At 38.5% G+C, this 20,532-nt stretch overlaps 1 protein-coding gene across 1 annotated transcript in view; it reads left to right on the forward strand.

The window, feature by feature from the left end:
* The first annotated feature begins 9,044 nt into the window (after window positions 1-9,044).
* Window positions 9,045-20,532, forward strand: part of LOC124607343 (tektin-3-like) — a 103,026-nt gene continuing 91,538 nt past the window's right edge. Inside the window, exons 1-2 of the mRNA XM_047139649.1 lie at window positions 9,045-9,132; window positions 9,669-9,814. Of these exons, the coding sequence (XP_046995605.1) occupies window positions 9,699-9,814 (116 nt within the window). The 5' untranslated portion in view covers window positions 9,045-9,132; window positions 9,669-9,698. The remainder of the gene's footprint in view (window positions 9,133-9,668; window positions 9,815-20,532) is intronic.

Genomic DNA, 20,532 nt, shown 5'->3' on the forward strand with positions numbered 1-20,532 from the left:
AACAAATTTCATAAGTGAATAAGTATGCTTTGGGGCTCTGGTTAATATTCCCAGCTGCTTATAAAGATGCCTGCAAGTGGTGTGTCTATTAACTTCACACATAATTCTGATTTCTTTCTTTTGTGCTTGGATACTTTTTGCCAGAATATTATCCCATAAGACTACAATGAATGAAATTTTTAAAAATATGTTAACTTATGGACATATCCCAAAAGCTATAAGATATCACATGCACCAATCAAATCCTAGCAAAAGCAGCCAAATCGAAATGTTTTTTCAGGTGTACTGTATGGTTTTTCCAGTTTAAGTTTTCATCAAAGTGCACACCAAAGAACTTACAATTTTCTACCCTGTTTATTATTTATTCTTGGCATACTAGCAATTTTCCAGGAAGTGGTAGTGCACCAGTCAGTAGTTTCTAGTGTTTTATATAGATAAGCTGTTGTATTATAGATTCATGTCAATGGGCTGCAGTTTGTCACATGTTTTATTATTGTCCTTTAATGACCATGGAATTAAATTCCAGTTTTTGTAATCCAGTTTTCCTTACTTTACTCACAAATCATGATATACAGAACCTCTATGGCAGACTGTCAGTTAGACTATGTAAATATAAAAAGTTCCACTCCTGGCTTTCCACAATGGCAGTACAATTGCCATCCCAATTTTTCATTTGAAAAACACACAAAAAACCACAGGTGTTCCTTAGTTATAGAAGTGACGTTAGTGTGTTTTTGTCACAAGTAATTTTCAGTTAGACAGTGAAGTATATAATTACAATTTGCAAAACACCTTGACTTATGAAAGGGATTTGGCATCATAGTGAAGGAATCACAATAAAAACACTTAAAATAATGTCCCCCATAAGTTTCATGTGCCTGAGCAATTGTAATACAACCAATATGCATCAGGAGCCCCAGAAGCTACCCAATGGCAGCGGTGTTGCCTCAACAGACATATGCTAAGTTGGTGCACATCACAGCCAGGTGAGCTGTATGTGGGTGTTTCTACTATCGTTACAAACCAAAAATTTAAGACAAAATCCCTCCTATCTGAAATGTACATTCATCAGCATTCCTAATAGCAGCTGAAGCATACAGGCATGGAACTGAGGCTGAAGCATACAGTGTGGATCAGGGGTAGGGGTTGTAACCTTTGCCCTCTAGTGTAAACCCCCTTACTCCTCCTTGACCCCAAAGAAAATGTGAATAAAGAATAAAAGAATTTGTACTGAGCTTAAGGAACTGTAATGTGGGTTACAAAATACTTGTAAGACTGATTCTTGAGTACTGCTCATCCATCTGGGACTTTTACCAGCTTGGACTGAGAGAGGAGATCCACTGAAGAGCAGCTCATTCCCTCAGAGGAACATTTAATGAGTATGAGAGCATTATGGAACTAATCAGTAAACTCCAAAAAGAGATACTGCAAGAGAAGCACTGTTATGCAGAGGTTTACTGTTGCAAATCCAAGGATGTTCCCTATCAGCCTAAAAACAGTTTAGAGCCTGGATTAATAAGAAAATAGAGGAAAGTTAAGATGACAGTTTTGATTACAATACACAGAAGTTCATACAACCATGTGAAACTGTCAGAGAAGTCCTTTGAGATGTTCATCTTGCATGTTGCATTGGCTTGAACTTTAGTTTGTTATAAAAACATTGACTCTTAATGTGAATTTCTGTCCTTTGTCATTTTGTGGTACATTCATATTGATAACACCAAGTCTTGTCACATGCGACTTTTTGCAGGAAAGAATTGTCCATATTTTGCATTTCAGTCAAGTCATGGGTCATGATGTCCACACACAATTTTTGTTCGCCAGTCAAGGTGTGTGACAGACTTTGCACATGCTGTTCTCTTCTTTAAAATACTCTGCTGAATGTCTTGAACACTTGAGTTAGAGATGTTGCTCCATTGCGATTACTGACACAACAATGTTGACACACTGTGATTGCACATTCACTGCTGAACACTGCCTGGTCACAACTGTCTATGTGACTGAATATCTGTTGTTTACAGTTGTTAGTTCAAGCTGGTGCTGGAGTCACTGCACTGAAGTCACTTATATGCCAGGAATACAATCATCTGGGAACATTTTGGACAGATGGTGTACATTCTAAGAAGCGTTGCCTAACATATCACTTTCTCCTACAAATGTCTCTTGAATTACGACAACAAGAAAATCAGAGGAATTAAAGCTCATATGGAGGTGTATTCTTGCCATGCGCCATTTGTCAATGGAACAGGTACACTTCACCACACACTTAAATAGACTAGCTGAGACATAAAAGAATATCAGTTTCAAAGTTTCTCCGCTACCTTTTGTAGAAAACAAGGGTCTCAAAAATAGCATGGAATTCTAGAAAATTACAAGCTGTGTTGAACACAGGAAACCTTTGAGTTGCTTGCCTGATGGATAGCCCACATGAGCAGATGGACTAGTTGCCTGACTGGCTGCAAAAAACATTCCATGCAGGTAAAGGCAGTCAGTCACAAGCTGACCAAATTTAGTGCCAGCAACAAATGCGACACAGTTTGTGAGTCCACGAGTAGAACCTTCAAACTACTGAAAGTTCAGTAAGACAGAAAAGCAAGACTTTCCACTAAGAAAAAATAATAGGAAAACTGACTAAACCGAACACAGGCAGAAATGCCTGGAATAAACTGTACCTGCTCCCCACCCCCACCCCCCCTCCCACTCATTTGAAAGCTTGCATAGTCATTCTCAGCAGATCAGCATTCACAATTGCAGTGCTAAGTGAAATATGATAATGCAGGGTGGCAACTGAACACAGGCAGAAATGCCTGGAATAAACTGTACCTGCTCCCCACCCCCACCCCCCCTCCCACTCATTTGAAAGCTTGCATAGTCATTCTCAGCAGATCAGCATTCACAATTGCAGTGCTAAGTGAAATATGATAATGCAGGGTGGCAACTCTTTTGGACAACCTGGAATTCTCGGCAATTACATTTTACTTGGAGAAATCAGGGAATTTCAACAATTTCGTAAAATCTCAGGGAATTGTACATTTTTAACCTAGCATTGAAATTTAATTTCATTGGGTTTTATAAATCACAGATTTTAAAATGCAATTCACTATCTGGCTTCGGCAGCTGGATACAGTGGTCATGTGTAGGTGAGCTGCATTTCCATGAATGTGTGTGTGTGTATGTTGTCTAATTCAGAAGAAAGCCTTCTGGTCAAAAGCTTACTTGTTTAATAGTCTTTAACAGTGTCTGTCTGCAACGCAACATCTCTGATGGATGGTGAGTAACAATATATAATTTTCATAATATTGTCATTTTTCCCTCCAAGATTTTCAATCGTTTGACAGGTCTTAAAATACTTAATGCCTCAAAGTGTGTTAATTATATGAATATTGTCCCACATAAATCATCAGTGTTTAAATACTGCAGTTAATCTGTTGCTTATAGTTGGTATGCAGCTCAACTGAGAGGAAAGAAAAGTCATTACTGTGGTATGCTGCACCCCTCTTCCTCCTCCCACTTGGAATTCTCAGGGAATTTTTTTCCAAGTTTGAGTATCCTCCCTGTAATGGCAAGTGTGTAATTTGATTTTATTTTGTGTAAGTAAGCCATGATGTTCTCAAAATTGAGGGAATGTGTTGCTATTAGAGTTCTAGAATCAGCTACATGACCCATTTGCTTCCCACATTTTTGGACAAATGCTTTTTTCTATACATTAAAAATTTTATTGACTGACAGATTGCATTGGCAGGGGTAGTGTTTCTGGTGTGCAGCCAGACTTGCTTGTCAAGACTCTACATGCACCTGAAAAACAGCCCACACAGTGGGCATGTGATGCTTGAGACAGAACCATGATTGGCTGGTGTGTGTTTCCCACCAACAGACTCCCTGGAACATCAATCACAAGGTTTCTTTAATGAAGTTTAATCACTTATATGAACAAATTGTTATTATACTACAACATTTCCTACATTTCACTGTTATTATTTTTAAAATTTTAGGAACTGGCATGTTAAAACTGGGGTTGACAGTGACTTATATTTCTGATGGTCGCGGTTGTGGGGAGACTGTTGACATGGACATTGAATGTAGACAAAGAAAATAGAAAATATATTTTGTAAATCTCCCTAAATCGTGAACAGACAGTAAAACCCACCCCCTCTTACCCCGGAACATAATCTGTTGCAGTCAGTGTCACTGTAGCCAAGTGTGAGTGTATGAGAGTGTATAGTTATATGGGAACATAGTGGCTACTCTTGCTTATCTTATTCCTTAACCGATGTTGCTTGTCTGTTCAGAAGTAATTACACATGACATTTATGTTGCCTTAGGATTTTGTTTTTATTTGCTGAATACTGTTGTGCACACTTCTGCAATTATGTTCTCTTTCATACTCTGAGGGTCGTTTTTCTTCCTGTGGGATTTAACTTCCCATTAGCGTTTAAAACATTGGTAATGCACAAAAGGAAAGAAAATTGTGATTTAGTATCTTGTTGACAGTAAGATCCTTAGAGACAAGGCACAAGCTCAGATTGTCAAAGAAGCAGGAAGGAATTTGACCATAATGTTATGAATGAGCCACCCAGCATTTGCTTTAAACAGTGTAGAGAAATTTTAGAAAACCTGAATCTGGGTAGCTAATGAGGATTTGATTTGCTGTTCTCTGAATACAAGTCCATTGCATTGCCACTAATCACCATGCTCCATGGTAACACTCAGATTCATTAAGAGTGGCAGGAAGAAGTACCCTTGGAAGAGCTTAGTGCATATACAATAAAGAGTCAAAGAAACTGGTACACCTGCCTAATATTGTGTAGGGCCCCCGCGAGCACGCGGAAGTACTACAACGCAATGTGGCATGGCGTCGACTAATGTCTGAAGTTGTTGTGGATGGAATTGACACCATGATTCCTACAGACCTCTCCATAAATCTGTAAGAGTACAAGGGGGAGTGGGGGAAACCTCTTCCGAACAGCATGATGCAAGGCTTCCCAGATACTCAATAACTCAATAATGTTCATGTCTGGGGAGTTTGGTGTCTAGCAGAAGGGTTTAAAGTCAGAAGATTGTTCCTGGAGCCACTCTGTATCAAAAATGGTTCAAATGGCTCTGAGCACTATGGGACTTAACTTCTGAGGTCATCAGTCCCCTAGAACTTAGAACTACTTAAACCTAACTAACCTAAGGACATCACACACATCCATGCCCGAGGCAGGATTCGAACCTGCAACCGTAGCGGTCATGCGGTTCCAGACTGTAGCACCTAGAACCGCTCGGCCATCCCGGCCGGTCCACTCTGTATCAGTTCTGGACGTGTGGAATGCTGGAATTTCCCAAGTCCGTCGGAATGCACAGTGGACATGAATGGATGCAGGTGACCAGACAGACTGCTTACGTACATGTCACCCGTCAGAGTCATATCTAGGCATATCGAGGGTTACATATCGCTCCAACTGCACATACCCCACACCATTATGGAACCTCCACCAGCTTGAACAGTCCCTTGCTGACATGCAGATCCATGGATTCATGAGGTTGTCTACATACCCGTACACACCCATCTGCTCAATACAATTTGAAACGAGACTTGTCTGATGAGGCAACATGTTTCCAGTCATCGACAGTCAAATGTTGGTGTTGACAGGTCCAGGCAAGATGTAAAACTTTGTGTTGTGCTGTTATCAAGAATACACAAGTGGGCCTTTGTCTCCGAAAGCCCATATTGATGATGTTTCGTTGAATGGTTCACACTTTGACACTTGTTGATGGCCCAGCATTGAAATCTGCAGCAATTTGCAGAAGGGTTGTAGTTCTGTCACATTGAACGGTTCTCTTCGGTTATCGTTGGTCCCGTTCTTGCAAGATATTTTTCCGGCCACAGCGATGTGTTACTGGATGCCTGATACTCATGGTACACTCGTGAAATAGTCGTACGGTAAAATCCCCACTTCATTACTACCTTGGAGATGCTGTGTCCAATTTCTCATGTGCCGATTCTAACATCGCATTCATACTCATTTAAATCTTGCTAACCTGCCAGTGTAGCAGCTGTAACTGCTTAACAACTGTGCCAGACACTTGTTGTGTGGTGTAGTTGTCGCTGACCACAGTGTCGTATTCTGCCTGTTTACACATCTGTGTATTTTCATATGTATGCCTATACCGGTTTCTTTGGCACTTCAGTGTATTATGTTTGGTTTCAGTAATGTGGAACTCTGAAAAATGAAATTCATGAAATTGACATGAAAACTTGATCAAGTTCTTCTCTTTTACAGATCCATCATATCAAACCTTTGTTACTTTAGTCACTGTTGTGCTGAGATACACTTATCTGTCTAAATGTACTAAGTCATTACCATAAGTCATTTTATTGCAGTCTTAATTCCTGTTTCCTCTCTACTTTCTTGAAAAGTATAATTTATTTGTGATTGGTTGGGAGCTAAGATCCATCTTTAGTTTTATGTGTGGCTAGCATTATATTCATATATCATTGGTTTTTTGTAACACCTTTCTTTATCTTTACTCAGAAGCTATTTTAATGTTTTTTTTCTTCGCTGTATGTATTTCTTGTTTGTCCAACCTCCAATAGTACAATACTAAGTAAAGCACTTTGGTGTTCAAATTAGCCTTCAGTTTGGAGACAGCTTTGAGAGTGATTCTATGGTAATGTTAGAACTTTTCAGGGATGCTGGAGAAGGGTAATTTTATCAGTTTGAGGTAAAGAATCCTGGTCTGGAGGCGGCCTAGTCGAAAGTTATAAGCAAAAATCATTCTGATACCTCTAATAGTGGTGTACATGCATCAGTATTGTTCATGCTAAGATCGTAGGGTAGGCAACCCTGATGAGAGCTTAGTTTTGGAGGCTTGGATGATAACTCAATTAATCCAGTGCAGACAGCATATTGTGTACCCACATGGTGTACAGTGTATGTACTGTAGTAGACTGCTTGAGTTTTTACAAGTTGAAATACTTAAGTCGATCAGCCCTAACCAAATGGAGTTGTACCTATTAATGGAACTTGCAGACATGATTTCTGTGTATGGGCAAGCAAATGGAAGCAGCAGAGAAATGGTAAGATTGTATAGAAGGTTATAGCAAACATCCTTGTGAAAGACATCCAGCTCACACCATGTCTCCAAGGCCACAATTAAGTGAAACAGGGCAGTTGGTACCACAGCACAACAACCAAGGAGGATGGACAACTCACAGGTTCCAACTCAGAAGATGCAATGCTTGCCCAAGTGGATGAGGTGCCTGCAATTAGTACATCAGTTGCATGTGAAATGAATATTTTGCAGAGTGCTTTGTGGCCAGTTCTGTGGAAAATGTAACTACACCCCTACCATCCACAGAAAGTACATGCTTTGACCCCTACGAACTTTGGATCTCATGTCATATTCAGTCAATGGTTCTTACAGCACCGTACAGTTGATCTTCACTTTCCTGTGCAGGCCTATGGTGGGCTATATTCAATAAGTAATGGAACATTTTTTTTTTCTAAAAGCAACTTGCTTTTATTAGGGGATTCCAGTACACCATATTATCCCCCACTCGTTTGGCTAAAACACCTATTTTTCAACATAATCTACATTCAGTGCAACGACTGTATGCCACCTTACGGGAGGGCCTGCAGGCCCGCATGGTACTGCTCTCCTGGTCAGTGTCAGAGCCATTGTCATGCTGCATCAATAAAATTGTCACCATCAGTCTCGTAATGCTCAAGCAGATCGTCCTTTGTTGCTTTTTATGGTTTTCTGTTAGGCGACGAAGAACTCAAGTAGCACACTCCTTCGAGTACCCCAACTGGTGGATGAGTGTTTCAGCTCTACTAACAGAGATGTCCAGTTGTGCAGTGAGTTGTTTGATTGTGATTGGTTGATCATGTTAAATGAGAGTGTCCACATGTTCCAACATTGCACAAGTCACAGTTGTGTGCAGCCGGCTGGCATGTGAGAGACCGGACCGGTTTCTGACTTATCATGCTTTTCTTCATAAACATTTGACATGTGTCTACAAACATCTGTGATGCTCTGGTTTTCCTCCAAAAGAAACTTGATGATAGCTCTCAGCTTGGAACACACCTCAGTTACAGATGTCATTTTGAAGGCTATGTATAGTGCTACCATCTATCAGAACTTCATGGACCTATAGGGGCTGAAGCAGGAATATTACATGACATCCAACAAAACGTTCTACATTTTTCAACCAAAATTGGCTGAGAAAAAAAAATGTTGCATTACTTATTGAATGAACGCCCCTAATACTTTCAGCAGATGAAGCCTGTTTCATCAGAGATGGAACGCTAAATAGTTGCAATAGTCGTGTTTAGGGCAATGAGAATTCCTATGCTACAGTTGTGAAGAGCCATCAACACAGAGTGTCGGTCAACGTGTGGGCAGATATAATCAATGATTATACCTGTTATGATTAAAGAGGATGTCCTGCCAAGAATTTTCACTCCCTTTGATGCTGTTCAAATGTGCTGGGGATTTTAGAATGGTTGAACAACATTTGTAAATGTAGCAACTCATGGAACTTGTGCAGGTAAATGGAATTCATTATTACTGTGCTGTGGACTTCGGATTTTCACCTCTTGACATCAAATTATATACACTGTTACTTATCCATCAATAGGGGAATTATCTGAGGGTATTGGGGAGTATTCAGCAGAAATTCTGCACAACATGATCAGGGCTAAGAAGTTGTGGGCCTTAGTTTGAGCTCCATGTGAAGTTAAGGTGGAACTTGAGTAGATTTATGCTTACACCTCTTGACTTGGGTCTTATCTGGTTTGAACATCTGACAATTTTCCATTTCCTGCCTGGTGTGTACTGGCAATTTCAATAGACTTTGCCCCCAGATTGTAAAACTCCATTCTGAACCCTGGCTAGTGACACGCAGTCCACATAGAAATCATTGTAACTTCTAGTATTGGGATTATGAATTGATAAATAATTAAAATTTTTCATACTAATACCATTGCCTTACAGAAGATACACAAAACTTCCATTTAATGATTTCCATTCGATTTCTAGGGAGAGACAGTATGAGAAGGCTAGCAAGGCACTGTCACAAGTAAGTGTGACAGAAGGAGATGTTGATTAATACAATGAATGGCAATGCAAACATTGCAGCAATTGGTAAGTGTGAAAGATTTGTGTTAGACGTAGCTATGTCAATCTGCAATAGAAATATCAGCGAATTCAAGTTTCCAGAACTGAATTCATAATTGATATGTGCGTTATTTTTAATCTGCATAATACATGTTTCTATATACTTCTCAGCAATTGGTAAGTGTGAAAGATTTGTGTTAGACGTAGCTATGTCAATCTGCAAAAGAAATATCAGCGAATTCAAGTTTCCAGAACTGAATTCATAATTGATATGTGCGTTATTTTTAATCTGCATAATACATGTTTCTATATACTTCTAGGACTTACGAATTCTCTATGCTCACTTCTGTTATCTTTTCATGTGATATAGAATAATTTCATCCACAACAAACATTTCTTAAAATTTGTTAATTATAAGTAGTAGAGGAGTGTTGTATTTATTTGACCACAGTCTATCTCAATGGATATCATTTGAGAGATTGGTTATATTTTCTCTTACTTTCTGTGATGACTTTGCATAACTGATATGGCTTGGTGCTTAATCTTTACTGTTGTCCAATAAGGTGTAAGGAAAACATCTGCTTCTATTCATCATGGAAGATGTTAAAGGAGTGCTTGGTCCAACACGAGTTGGACAATTTTACCAGACAACTCGTTCACAGCCCTGGCGACCAACCCTTGGGTATGAAAATGTGGAGCTTATCCCATTGTAAGGGCTTGACGAAAACCTACTGCTGTGATCTTCATCATTTGATGCTTTTTGTAAACATAATGCACTAGTTCATTTATAGAACTTTAGACACCATTTCTGCTCCCTTTTTTGATGAATAAAAAACGAAATTAGTGAAATTGTAGTGCTGGTATTTATTATTATACCTTATGCAGCAGCTTCTGCCATTGTTTCTGTTCCCTGCTGGATGAATTATTGCAATTTGTGCATAAATGGGCATTTTGAGCTTATGTTCCTTTTGTGAGCAAAAGTGTGGAATGAGCTTACACTTCTATGTGTTGCTTTGACAGGCAGGCACACTTACTAGTGGCAGTACAGGAACTGAAGCTTCAATTCATAACCTTGTGCAAGAATAGCAGTGCTTGGAATAAAATTTTCTGTATTCAGAACAGACATTTAAAAAAATTGATTATTGGCTTGTGAGAGAACTTGCATGTAATGATGTGTCATTGCTTCTTAGTACATAGAAAATAATATATTTTTAATGAATGTGAAAATAACAAATGATCATTAGTACTACTTGAAATCCAGAATAATTCCTGACTTTCTACCTGTTGTGACAGGAATAACTGAAGCATGACTTAGAGATGAAGAAACAGATATTAAATTTAGTGGTTTTGGATCATTTAAACAGTCCATATGCCACCTCATTTGTTTGTCTGTCTGCCTCATTCCAGCTTCCACTGTTTCAGCAAGAGGTAAATGGACACTTCTACCTCAAAAAGTGTTCATTTACATGCTGACAAATAAGTGTTACCTTCATTTTTGTAGAGGTGTAACCATATGAACCTACATTGATATGTCCAGAGAAAAAAAAAAAAAAAAAACAATGTATGTCATTCATAACCAGTGAGTTCATTGTAGTTAGAGAGCATTTATAGGAAGATCAAAGGAGAAGATTTGTGTAGTAAATAAAAAAAATTACTTCACTTTAATTACAAGTGAAAAGAAACAAGGAGAAATGTTATGTTTGTTTGTGTGGCCAACTTCTGCAGCAGCTGTTGACATCTGCTGTTATGGGTTGTCTGTCTTGAGCTGACTGCAATACATTGCAGTCAGCTCAAGACAGATAACCTATAATAACAGAAGGAGAAATGTGAATAACTTTTTGGATTAAAGTATATTGCCACAGGTAAAGAGAAATCTTATCTGGCTCAGAAACTGTGGTCAAGGGCTGAAAGCACATTACTAACAGTGATACATTATGTAAAAAAAAGAAAACATTAAAAAACGTATTCAGTATAGACAGGAAGGAAGGAATCCATTGTTGTGAACATCAATTTGATTGTGCAGTCTGTTGAGGTGTATTACGGCAGTTATATGGATGAATCCTAGGTTATCATAGAGGAGCCTGAATATTGTAGCTCTGAAATCAACAGCAAATATAGCAAGACCTTTAAATACAGTTTTATGATTCATTCACATTCAAATAAGAAAAAAGGAATTGTATGTAGGAGGTTCCTCATTTCTGGGCATGATGATAGGTAGTCCAAGCTTTGGTGTTCATCTGCAATGATACTGAGTAATGAAAGAATGATTCCTTGCAGGTGGTTTGCTTGGTTTGTAGGATAATCACAGGTGTGTGTGGATATGGCACAAGATATCTGTTTGTGACTACATTTGGAGGATAATGTCAGTTTGTGAAGAACTAAGACCTTCAGCATATTGGGAAAGAGATTTCTTGTGTCTGCAGATCACCAGATTGGACAGGAGACCTGTTTTAGTATGGGATGTGTTGTAACCTTTGCTTTGGCCCACAATGTTTATTGAACATTAAGTAATTTCACATTAAGTGATTTCTGTAACAACAGCATAATTAGTCAATTAGTCTGTAAACAAAGCAGAAAGAGTTGTTGCTGATGTATTCATCTAAACTACAATGGAAATTATCCAGAGATCATTATACATCTACATCTACATTTACATCACAGTCTTCAAGCCACCTAAAGATGTGTGGCGGAGAATACTTCTGGTACTACTGACTGACACCCCCTTTCCTGTTCTACTCACAAATAGCACTTGGAAGGAATGGTTGTCAGTAAGCTTCTGTATTAGCCTAATTTCTCGAATTTTCTCAACATGGTCATTGCACGTGTTGTAAGGAAGTAATATGTTGTGCAACTCTTCCCAGAAGGAGCTCTCAAAATTTTAATGGTATAATTGTCCTTGATGCTCAACATCTCTCTTGTAACGTCTGCTACTGGAGTATGTTGAACTCCTCTGTAAAGTTGTCATTCCATCTAAATGATCCTGTGACAAAATGCATGGCTCTTCGTTGGATCTTCTCTTTCTCTTTTTCATCAGTCATACCTGGTAAGGATCACAGATACATAAACAGTGCTCAAGAGTCTGTCAAACAAGCACCTTGTGTGCCATTTCCTTCATGGATGATTATATTTACGCAAGATTCTTCTTATGAATCACAGTCTGGCATTTGTTTTTCCTACTGTTTGCTTTATGCGGTCATTCCACTTAAGGTCACTGTGGTTAGTTGCTTCTAGATATTTAATGGTAGATAGAGTTTCCAGCAATTTGTCATCAGTAGTGTAGCTCTGCTGTAGTGAATTTCTTTTCCTATGTATTCACAATATATTGCATTTATTTATGTTTATGGCCAACTGCCAGAGCCTGCATCATTCCTCAATCCTCTACAGGCCACCCTGCACATCGATACTGTCTTCTGGTATTGCTACTTTCTTATAGGCAGTTGCATCATCTGTGAACAGTCTTAAAGAGCATTTGCCACTTTCTGCTAGATCATTTATGCACATCGTAAACACTAATGGCCCTATCACATTTCTTTGAGGTACTGTGCATATTACATTTACATTTGTCAATTTTGGTGTGTTAAAAGTGACTTGTTGAGTTCTGTCTGCAAGAAAGTCTTGAATCCAGTTGCAAATCTGGTCTGAAATGGGGATGTGGGATGGTGTCAAATGCCTTCATGAAGTCTAGGAACATGGCATCAACCTGAGCGCCGTTGTCTACTGCACTTTGGATCTCTTGGAGGAACAGAGTGTGCTGAGTTTCACAAGATCTCTGTTTGTTGATTCTATGTTGATTTTTATGGAAGAAATTTTCATTTTTAAAAACTTCCATAATTTTTGAGCATAAAACATATTCCATAATTCTACAACAGAGCAGAAGAGTAAAGTCCAAACGCAACTTAGCCAGATAACATATATTTCATAATCAAAGTTCCATATAGGCAAGATTTGGTGGAAACCAGAGCTTCAGGATCTATTGCATGAAACACACAGTAAACTGCCAGTGCTGCAGGGTCCACTTGCAGAGGTGGGTTGAATAGCAGCAACTGAGGCAGAGGCTCACCATGGAAGCTCATGTGACCGGTCCATAATATCGGCCTTGTTCCAGCTGTAGGCATCCTCACCAGACGTGTGTGATGTTACACATGTTGAAATGTCTGTGTCATCCATCTGCACTTCCAGCAGAGTTATCCCACCTTTCACCATTCCCTGATGTGAAGACAGTATTACTATTTAACTGATACAACAAGCCTTGGGTGAAGTGAATATAAAGAGGTTGCATTGGAGTGTGTCATTCTGCTAGAACTTTCCTAGGTATAAGAAAGAGGAAGTCAAGTTCCAAAGAATAATAAATGCCAAGTCAGTCAAGTTCATTCATTCATTCATTGTATTTCATTGAAAGAGTGTGGAATGGGTCAAGGTGTACACTAAGGCAACAGAAGCATGCTCTTAGAAATTAAACCTGTAAGTTGTATTAACAATAAACTGTTACTATACTCATTAATGTAGGCTCATGTAAGCAAGTAAAGTAGAGGAAAAGATGTTATTTTACTTATTTATTTTTTAAAGATGTTTTTCTAGTATTTGTAGCTTAACATTTTATAGCAAAGCATTTCCTGCTTTATGTGACATGGGAGCTTGTTGAATAGCGTAGTATCAAAATACGTAACTCCAGTCTGAACCCTAGAAGAGGAGGTAAAGTCTAGTATTGTGATAGTGAAAATCACAATTCAGCGGAAACTGAATACTGATTATCAACAAAAAAACTATTACTGAGTAAGTGTACTGGGAAGCAAGCATAAGAATTTCAAGATCATTAAACATGCCTCTGTAGTCATCTGTTTTACATAACATTCATATTTCTGCCAAATAAATATTTTACATACTTTAGGTGCATTTCCCCAGAAGATTATTTCATAAGACAACAGGGAGTGAAAATATGCAGAATAGACAAACTGAGTTGTATTTAAATCAACACAGCGAGGTACTTTTAAGACTAAAACAAACCAGTTGGTTTCCTGAGTAGCTTATTTACGTGTTGACATAATTTGACTTATTATCCAGCTGGGTCCCAAGACACTGGATGAGGGAGAATTACAGGACTTATTAATGGCCTGTGTCGAGGATGGGAGAGTGGGGGCACTGGATGGGAGGCAGTTTGAAATGAAAGAGTTAATAAAGGAAACTCATGGCATATTCTGAAATTATGGAATAAAGAAGGGTTCATCCAGGCTGAACTATAGGGGCATTTGCCAGTGTGAATGTTAGTGAAATATGGAAATAAAGAAGAAGAGAGAAAGATGGCTCATGAAGTAATGGGGGCTAGTCAGAGAGAGATGAAGGCAGGCAGCACAAGGCTATCTGCTATGCCTGAAAGCTAGAAACCAAGAGCGTCTGCTCTGTACCACCACTGGCAATCCATGACCAGTAGCAACCACACGATCCCTTTCTCATGCCTCCCTATTGGCTAGTCCACAGCATGGGCAGTCTTAGTGCATTCAGCAGAAAACTGAAAGCATACCCTGTTAGTTGCTTTTACCAGAAAGAACCACATTCATACTGAAGGGACAGGCCGGTTAGTCACATACGCACTGCAAGAACTCATGCTTGGTTCCACCCCTATAGCTTGGTTGCAGTTACACATATGAAAGAAAATTTTAAATTCTGCATAAATAATTGATGAATTGTTCCATATAACCCAAACTGTCTAGGTGCCCTTTACATAATAAATTACAGATGAAACAAGGAGGATATAAGAAGCAGACTAGCACTGGCGGAAAGAGGGCATTCCTCACTAAAGGAAGTCTACTAGTATCAAACATAGATGAAGTACCTTCACTCATGACATGCACAATTTCAGAGATCAGGCATCCATCAGTTCACAGTCCTGCTTATAGAGGCCACCTGGGTAGGCTCCCTAGTGTGCTCTGGTGAGCCACCGAAGAAACAGTATTATTTAAGTGATCACAAATGAGTGGTTGGCCTATTCTGTAAAGTGTATTACTGTTGTCCAGTCAATGTGTTCAGTGCTACACACAACTTGTCCTACATTGTATCTTATGTTGCTCTGTAAAGTAGAGTAAAGTGGGGCAAGAGTGTGCACTTAAGGTTTAAATAGCGATATACTGAAGGAAACGTCACAAATTACAATTATATTTTAACTGGCATTTCATCTGAATTTTGCCTGTTATATGACAGAGTCCGAAAGTCATAGAAACAATTTAAACTGTAATTCACACTTAGTAAAAAAAGTAATGCAAATGTGCAGTCTTACCCAACCGTGGGGTAAGAGTGCGTTTCTAGTGGGGTAAATTTGCACATAATTATCAAATGAGAAAAACATATGTGTCATTTAGTTCTTTGTCTTTTATTTAATTTATAGTGTACATAAATGTAATATACCTTGTTTCTCATCATATAAGTTACTGTTGGTACAATATTTGACCTAATGAACAAATCTGGGCCTGTCATCAAAAACATGCAAAAATATTCCTGTCGGACAAAAATCTTTTTAACAGAGATCATAAATGAAGTGTCCAGAACCTTCAGCACAAGAGCAGGATTCATGCCACCACTCTTTCCACTTGAGACATTGATCCCGTCTTCTGTTGGTGGATTATTGTATTTTTCAGTACAGCCTGGACAGTGAAAAGTTTGTGAATTTTCCCTAGACGTATTTAAATTTTGCTTTGCTTTCTTTTTGTTTGCTTGATCAGAGTCAAACAGTTTGCTCTTTCGTTTCTTTATTTCTTGTTCTGTTGATTGGGATTCCAGTTGCTTCTTGAATGGGGTTCCAGATCCTATTTCTGACTTCTTTCCTGTCTTCTGTCTTTTTTGGCAATCTTTTCTTCTTGGCAAAGGAATTATTTCTTTTGGGGAAACATAGGTACTTGGTCCTGGTTGTGGTTCATTTGTAGATGTCTCTGAACTTTGGCTCTGGAGGGATCCAATTTCAACTGTGGATGCATCATTAAATTTGTCACTTTGGTCTGTAACAGTCGAAGGCAGGAAATCTTCCTCGGTGAATATGTGACGATCGATTGGATAAATGCCACATATATTGAACGCCATTGTTGCCTTCGTCATTGTGGCCGTCCTTTGTTAAGCATTTCCAAACAATTCAGCAATACATTCTTGCGTAATTACATATCCAGGGTGGTTAATGAGCCACTGGTCTCATTCCTGTGAATTAAAGTCCTTCAGTGGCTTGAAAAAGCAGCGATCCAGTGGCTGCATTTTGTGGCTGCTGTGTGGAGGAATGGTAAGCACGTGAATGTTATGGTCCCTGCAGTAAAGAATGGCGTTCAGACTCAAAGGTGACGAGTGATTGTCCAAAATTAACAAGACTGGATTATCTTCTGTTGGCTGTGTATGTTTTTCAAAATGTTGTAGCCATGTGAGATACAAATCTGAGTTGATGTATCCAGTGCCCGAACACATTATTAGTGACCCAGGAGTGGCACCGTTCTTCAAACTCTCTTCATCCTCTTCCAAGTAAATATTATTCCTGGAGGGATGTAACTCCCCCCAGCTCCCATACAACATACAACCGTTATCAGTTGACCTCTTTCTGCAGATGCTATTTTGCCTATGTGCTTCTTGCCGCATGTTGCAATCACTTTCGGAACTTTGTTAGGAACAGTTGTAATTCCTGACTCATCCATGTTATATATGCGATGAGGTTCAGATTTATATCTCTCCATCAGCGATGAAAGATTATCAAAGAAGATGCTCGTTTGCTGTTAGTTGAATTCCATCACACGTCCGAAACTAGTTTTCTGTGGGATCCGAAGGCTAAGGTTTTGTCTCTCCAGGAAATCATAAGCCCAGTCCTTTCCAGCCATCTTAGTGTTTTTGTCAAATTTTGTTTTTATGTTATTCCTCTCAGAGTAGTCATGAACTAATCTTCTGAAATCTTTCAGAGTCATACCATAATAACATTTGTCCAAAGATCCTCAGTGTTCAACGAGATCCAGTTCCTGTTCATCATTAAAAGTTCTTCCGAATCTTTCCAGTTTGTTTGCCCCAGAACCCTGAAAAAAGTGGGGGTGGGAGTATTAATTTTAAGCTTATCCCTACTTAGGCAAAACTTTCCAAAATAAAAAATATGGTGGTAAAAGTATACTTGCAAGGGCCTCGTACCTCTTTAAGGTGATTTCTGAGGGCAGCTTCACTTATTCCAAGCTCCCTCGCTATTTGTCGTTTAGACTTGCCATTTTTCAAGCCCTCTTTTGCAGCTTCCAGCGTTTCTGGAGCACATGGTTTCTGTTTGGTTTTGCTTTTGTAGACGCTAAAATGTAAAAAAAGGATTCTTAGAGGAATCCTTGTGAATGTATAATATCCACCTCAACGTTCATAGATATTTATAGGTCTATGAAAAAGCTGATAATTATAATGCATGGGGTAAGATTACGCACTGTGCAGTTTTGCCACACCTGCAACACGTAAACTTGCCCCGCACTACGACACTGCAGCTTTTACTGCACATGGAAACGCTTTGTAGGAATATAGATGTGTTAATATACCACAAGGCTGACAATTCATCATAGTACACAATGGAATAAAGTTAAAATTGATGATCCCATTATTGCCTGAGTTATAGCTTATTTCTGGAACATGAAATGTTATATGAAAATAACGTAAAACAGTTCTTACCGCACTGCGCAGCTATTAACACCAGGACAACGATCAAACTACGGCAATAAAGGGTCAGCCACAGAGGCTATTTCGTGCCCTACAGAGTAGCCAGCTGCTGCATTACTAAAACCGAGATGCAAGCCTTGCACAGTCTTACCCACCGTGCAATCTTACCCCACTCTACTCTACTATGGTCCATAAATGGTGTTTGTTCTTGCTACAGCAATAGGCTTTAATTTTGAGGAATAAATTTCTGAGAATCAGCATTTGGAGCACAGCATTGTATGGATGTGAATCATAGAGTATGGGAAACTGGAAAAGAAAATTTGAAGTATTTGAGATGTGGTACTATAGAATGTTGTTGAAAATTAAGTGGACTGATAAGATAAGAAACGAGGTCTTCCACACAGTTGATGAGCAAACAGATATGTGCTGATAGGGCACATGTTAAGACATCAGGGAATAATTTCCATTGGTCAGAGGCCAAAAATTATAGGAGAAAATGATTTTGTAATGTATCCAACAAATAATTCAGAATGTTGGTTGTAAATGCCATTGTGATATGAGAATGTTGCCACAGGAGAGTAACTTGCGGTAAATTGCATCAAAGCAATCAGAAAAAAGGGGGAGGCACAAGGAAAAGAGAGCACTTTGCAGAATCTTCTCCTGGGACTCTGAAAGTCTTGTACTCGCATGTCATTTAATCTCTGATCAGTAAACTGTGATTCTTTAAAAAAACGAAGTCCCTTGTATAAAAAAATTTAAAGTGTTTAATTTTACAAATGAATTAATGTGTCAGATATTTGATATTAAGCATTCAAGTGAGAAAGTATGGAAAAGGTTTGAAATTATACTTAAAGTTTTTTGGAAGATGGTAAGTGTTCTCATTATGAAACACTTGAAGAATAAAGTTTGGGTGATCTGTGGTCTGTTTCAATCAAAAACTAATTTACTTTTGCATTTAAATGTTTATGATATCATATTTTCTGAACTATGCGTCATAGAGTGATGTTATTTTGTAGGTGCATTCAGTGATATATATGTAGATACTGGCTGAAAAGTTTGTTCCAAATAGAGCTTGTGGTAAAGAAGTAATAAATTAGAACATCATGCCTGGTGTTGATATTTTACTGCGTGCCATTTTAAGCAGAAGTTAGTTTTTCATGCATCCAAATATGTATGACATATCACCTGACCCATTTTTCATACACTGATATAGTTTTACAGATATATGCTGCGGTACATGTGGATACTGTCTGCAAATAGAGTTGGAAGTCAAGAAGTAATAAAATAAAATGTCATGGATGGAAGTATTACTGCATGAACAGAAAAATGTAGTAAACAATCAACTTTTCTCTTTTGATCATTTTGTGTGTATGTGTGTGTATGGGGATGGGGTCAGCAATAAACCATTGAAGTTTTGAAGTTGTGAGTGAAGTTTGTTTGGAAGTTACGAAGTGCTGTCATTCCCAAATACTGGATGAATAAAGTCCGGGTATTTGCATGCCATCAGTTACACTGCCTCAACACAAACAGGCAGTTGCTAACTGTGATACTTTTCTTAGTGTGTTGAACTTTTTAACATAAGAGTATACATATTAATGAGACATTATGGGAGCATTTTAAATTCAAACAATAACACTGGTGTACAAAAAAATTAAAGCCATCTCTATCCTTTACAAATATAGTGAAATCCAACCAGATTGAGGTTGAAGAACAAGAATATGACACCAGAAATTTTTGATAGCCCTTTGTTGAAATATATATGGAACTTCCGGAACTTCTCCCTTTGATCTCTTACCAATTTAATTATTCACTTGAGCATTTCTGTTTTTTTCCATTTTCATTTGTAGCCTACTTCTTTAGCATTTCTCATGACATTCCATCAGTAGTTGGTAAGCACAGATGAGTTTCACTTGCTCTGATACCTTCTTTCCATTGCTGGAAAGTCTTGATGAAAGTGCCCTCTGAACTCATCACTTGCAGTGCCACAATTGCTTGGAAAGAAGTCAAGATGTGAGTCCAAAAAGTGGATGAGTGACCTATTACCACCTAACTCTTGGTATGTTCTCAGAAGTTCTTTAACAGCTAGACTGTAAGTGTCAGCTGTTTCATTTCCCAAGAAATTGTGAACAGCAATGTAGAATACTTCCCTAGTTGCTTTCTCTTTCCCTTCAGTTACCCTATTATGTGTTTCATCCTTGAACTGTTCTTGAATTTACAGTCCAATGAAGAGTCCCTCTTCAATCTTAGGATCACTAAGATGTGGGAATTTTGTCTTTAAATACATGAAAGCTTCACTAAATTCTTCTGCAGTCTTAGCTTTACTTGTAAAGGTGCCAATAACATTTTAGCTTGGGGAACTAAGGCAGTATACTGTATATTCTTTTACCCAGGCTCCAGCATTTTCTTATCGGTCCAGATTTTTCATTTGTGCTGTGAAAGCAACATCATGGATATCCTAACTGCAAACCAAGTATGATAGCAGTAACCTTAAGTTCACCACATATCTTCAACTGAAGACCTCATCGCAAGAAGTGGTAACTCACATTTTTCAGAAGGAACAAAAAACTAATTTAATGCTATTGTTTATACAGGTTGAGTAAGGGTTTAAATGTTACTTCGTAGGCACAAAAGCAGGAAGTACAAGTTTTTCCCCTTTACACAGCTTTAAAAATTATCAATGTCAATGAAATTCACCAACAGCCATGTAACTTAAGATGTTGTTTTAGTTGGAAGGCTATCAGTTTCAGCATTTCACAATGCCATCTTCAGGCCCCACATGCATCTCTC

This window comes from Schistocerca americana, chromosome 3, assembly GCF_021461395.2.
Source record: "Schistocerca americana isolate TAMUIC-IGC-003095 chromosome 3, iqSchAmer2.1, whole genome shotgun sequence".
Taxonomy (NCBI): Eukaryota; Metazoa; Arthropoda; class Insecta; order Orthoptera; family Acrididae; genus Schistocerca; species Schistocerca americana.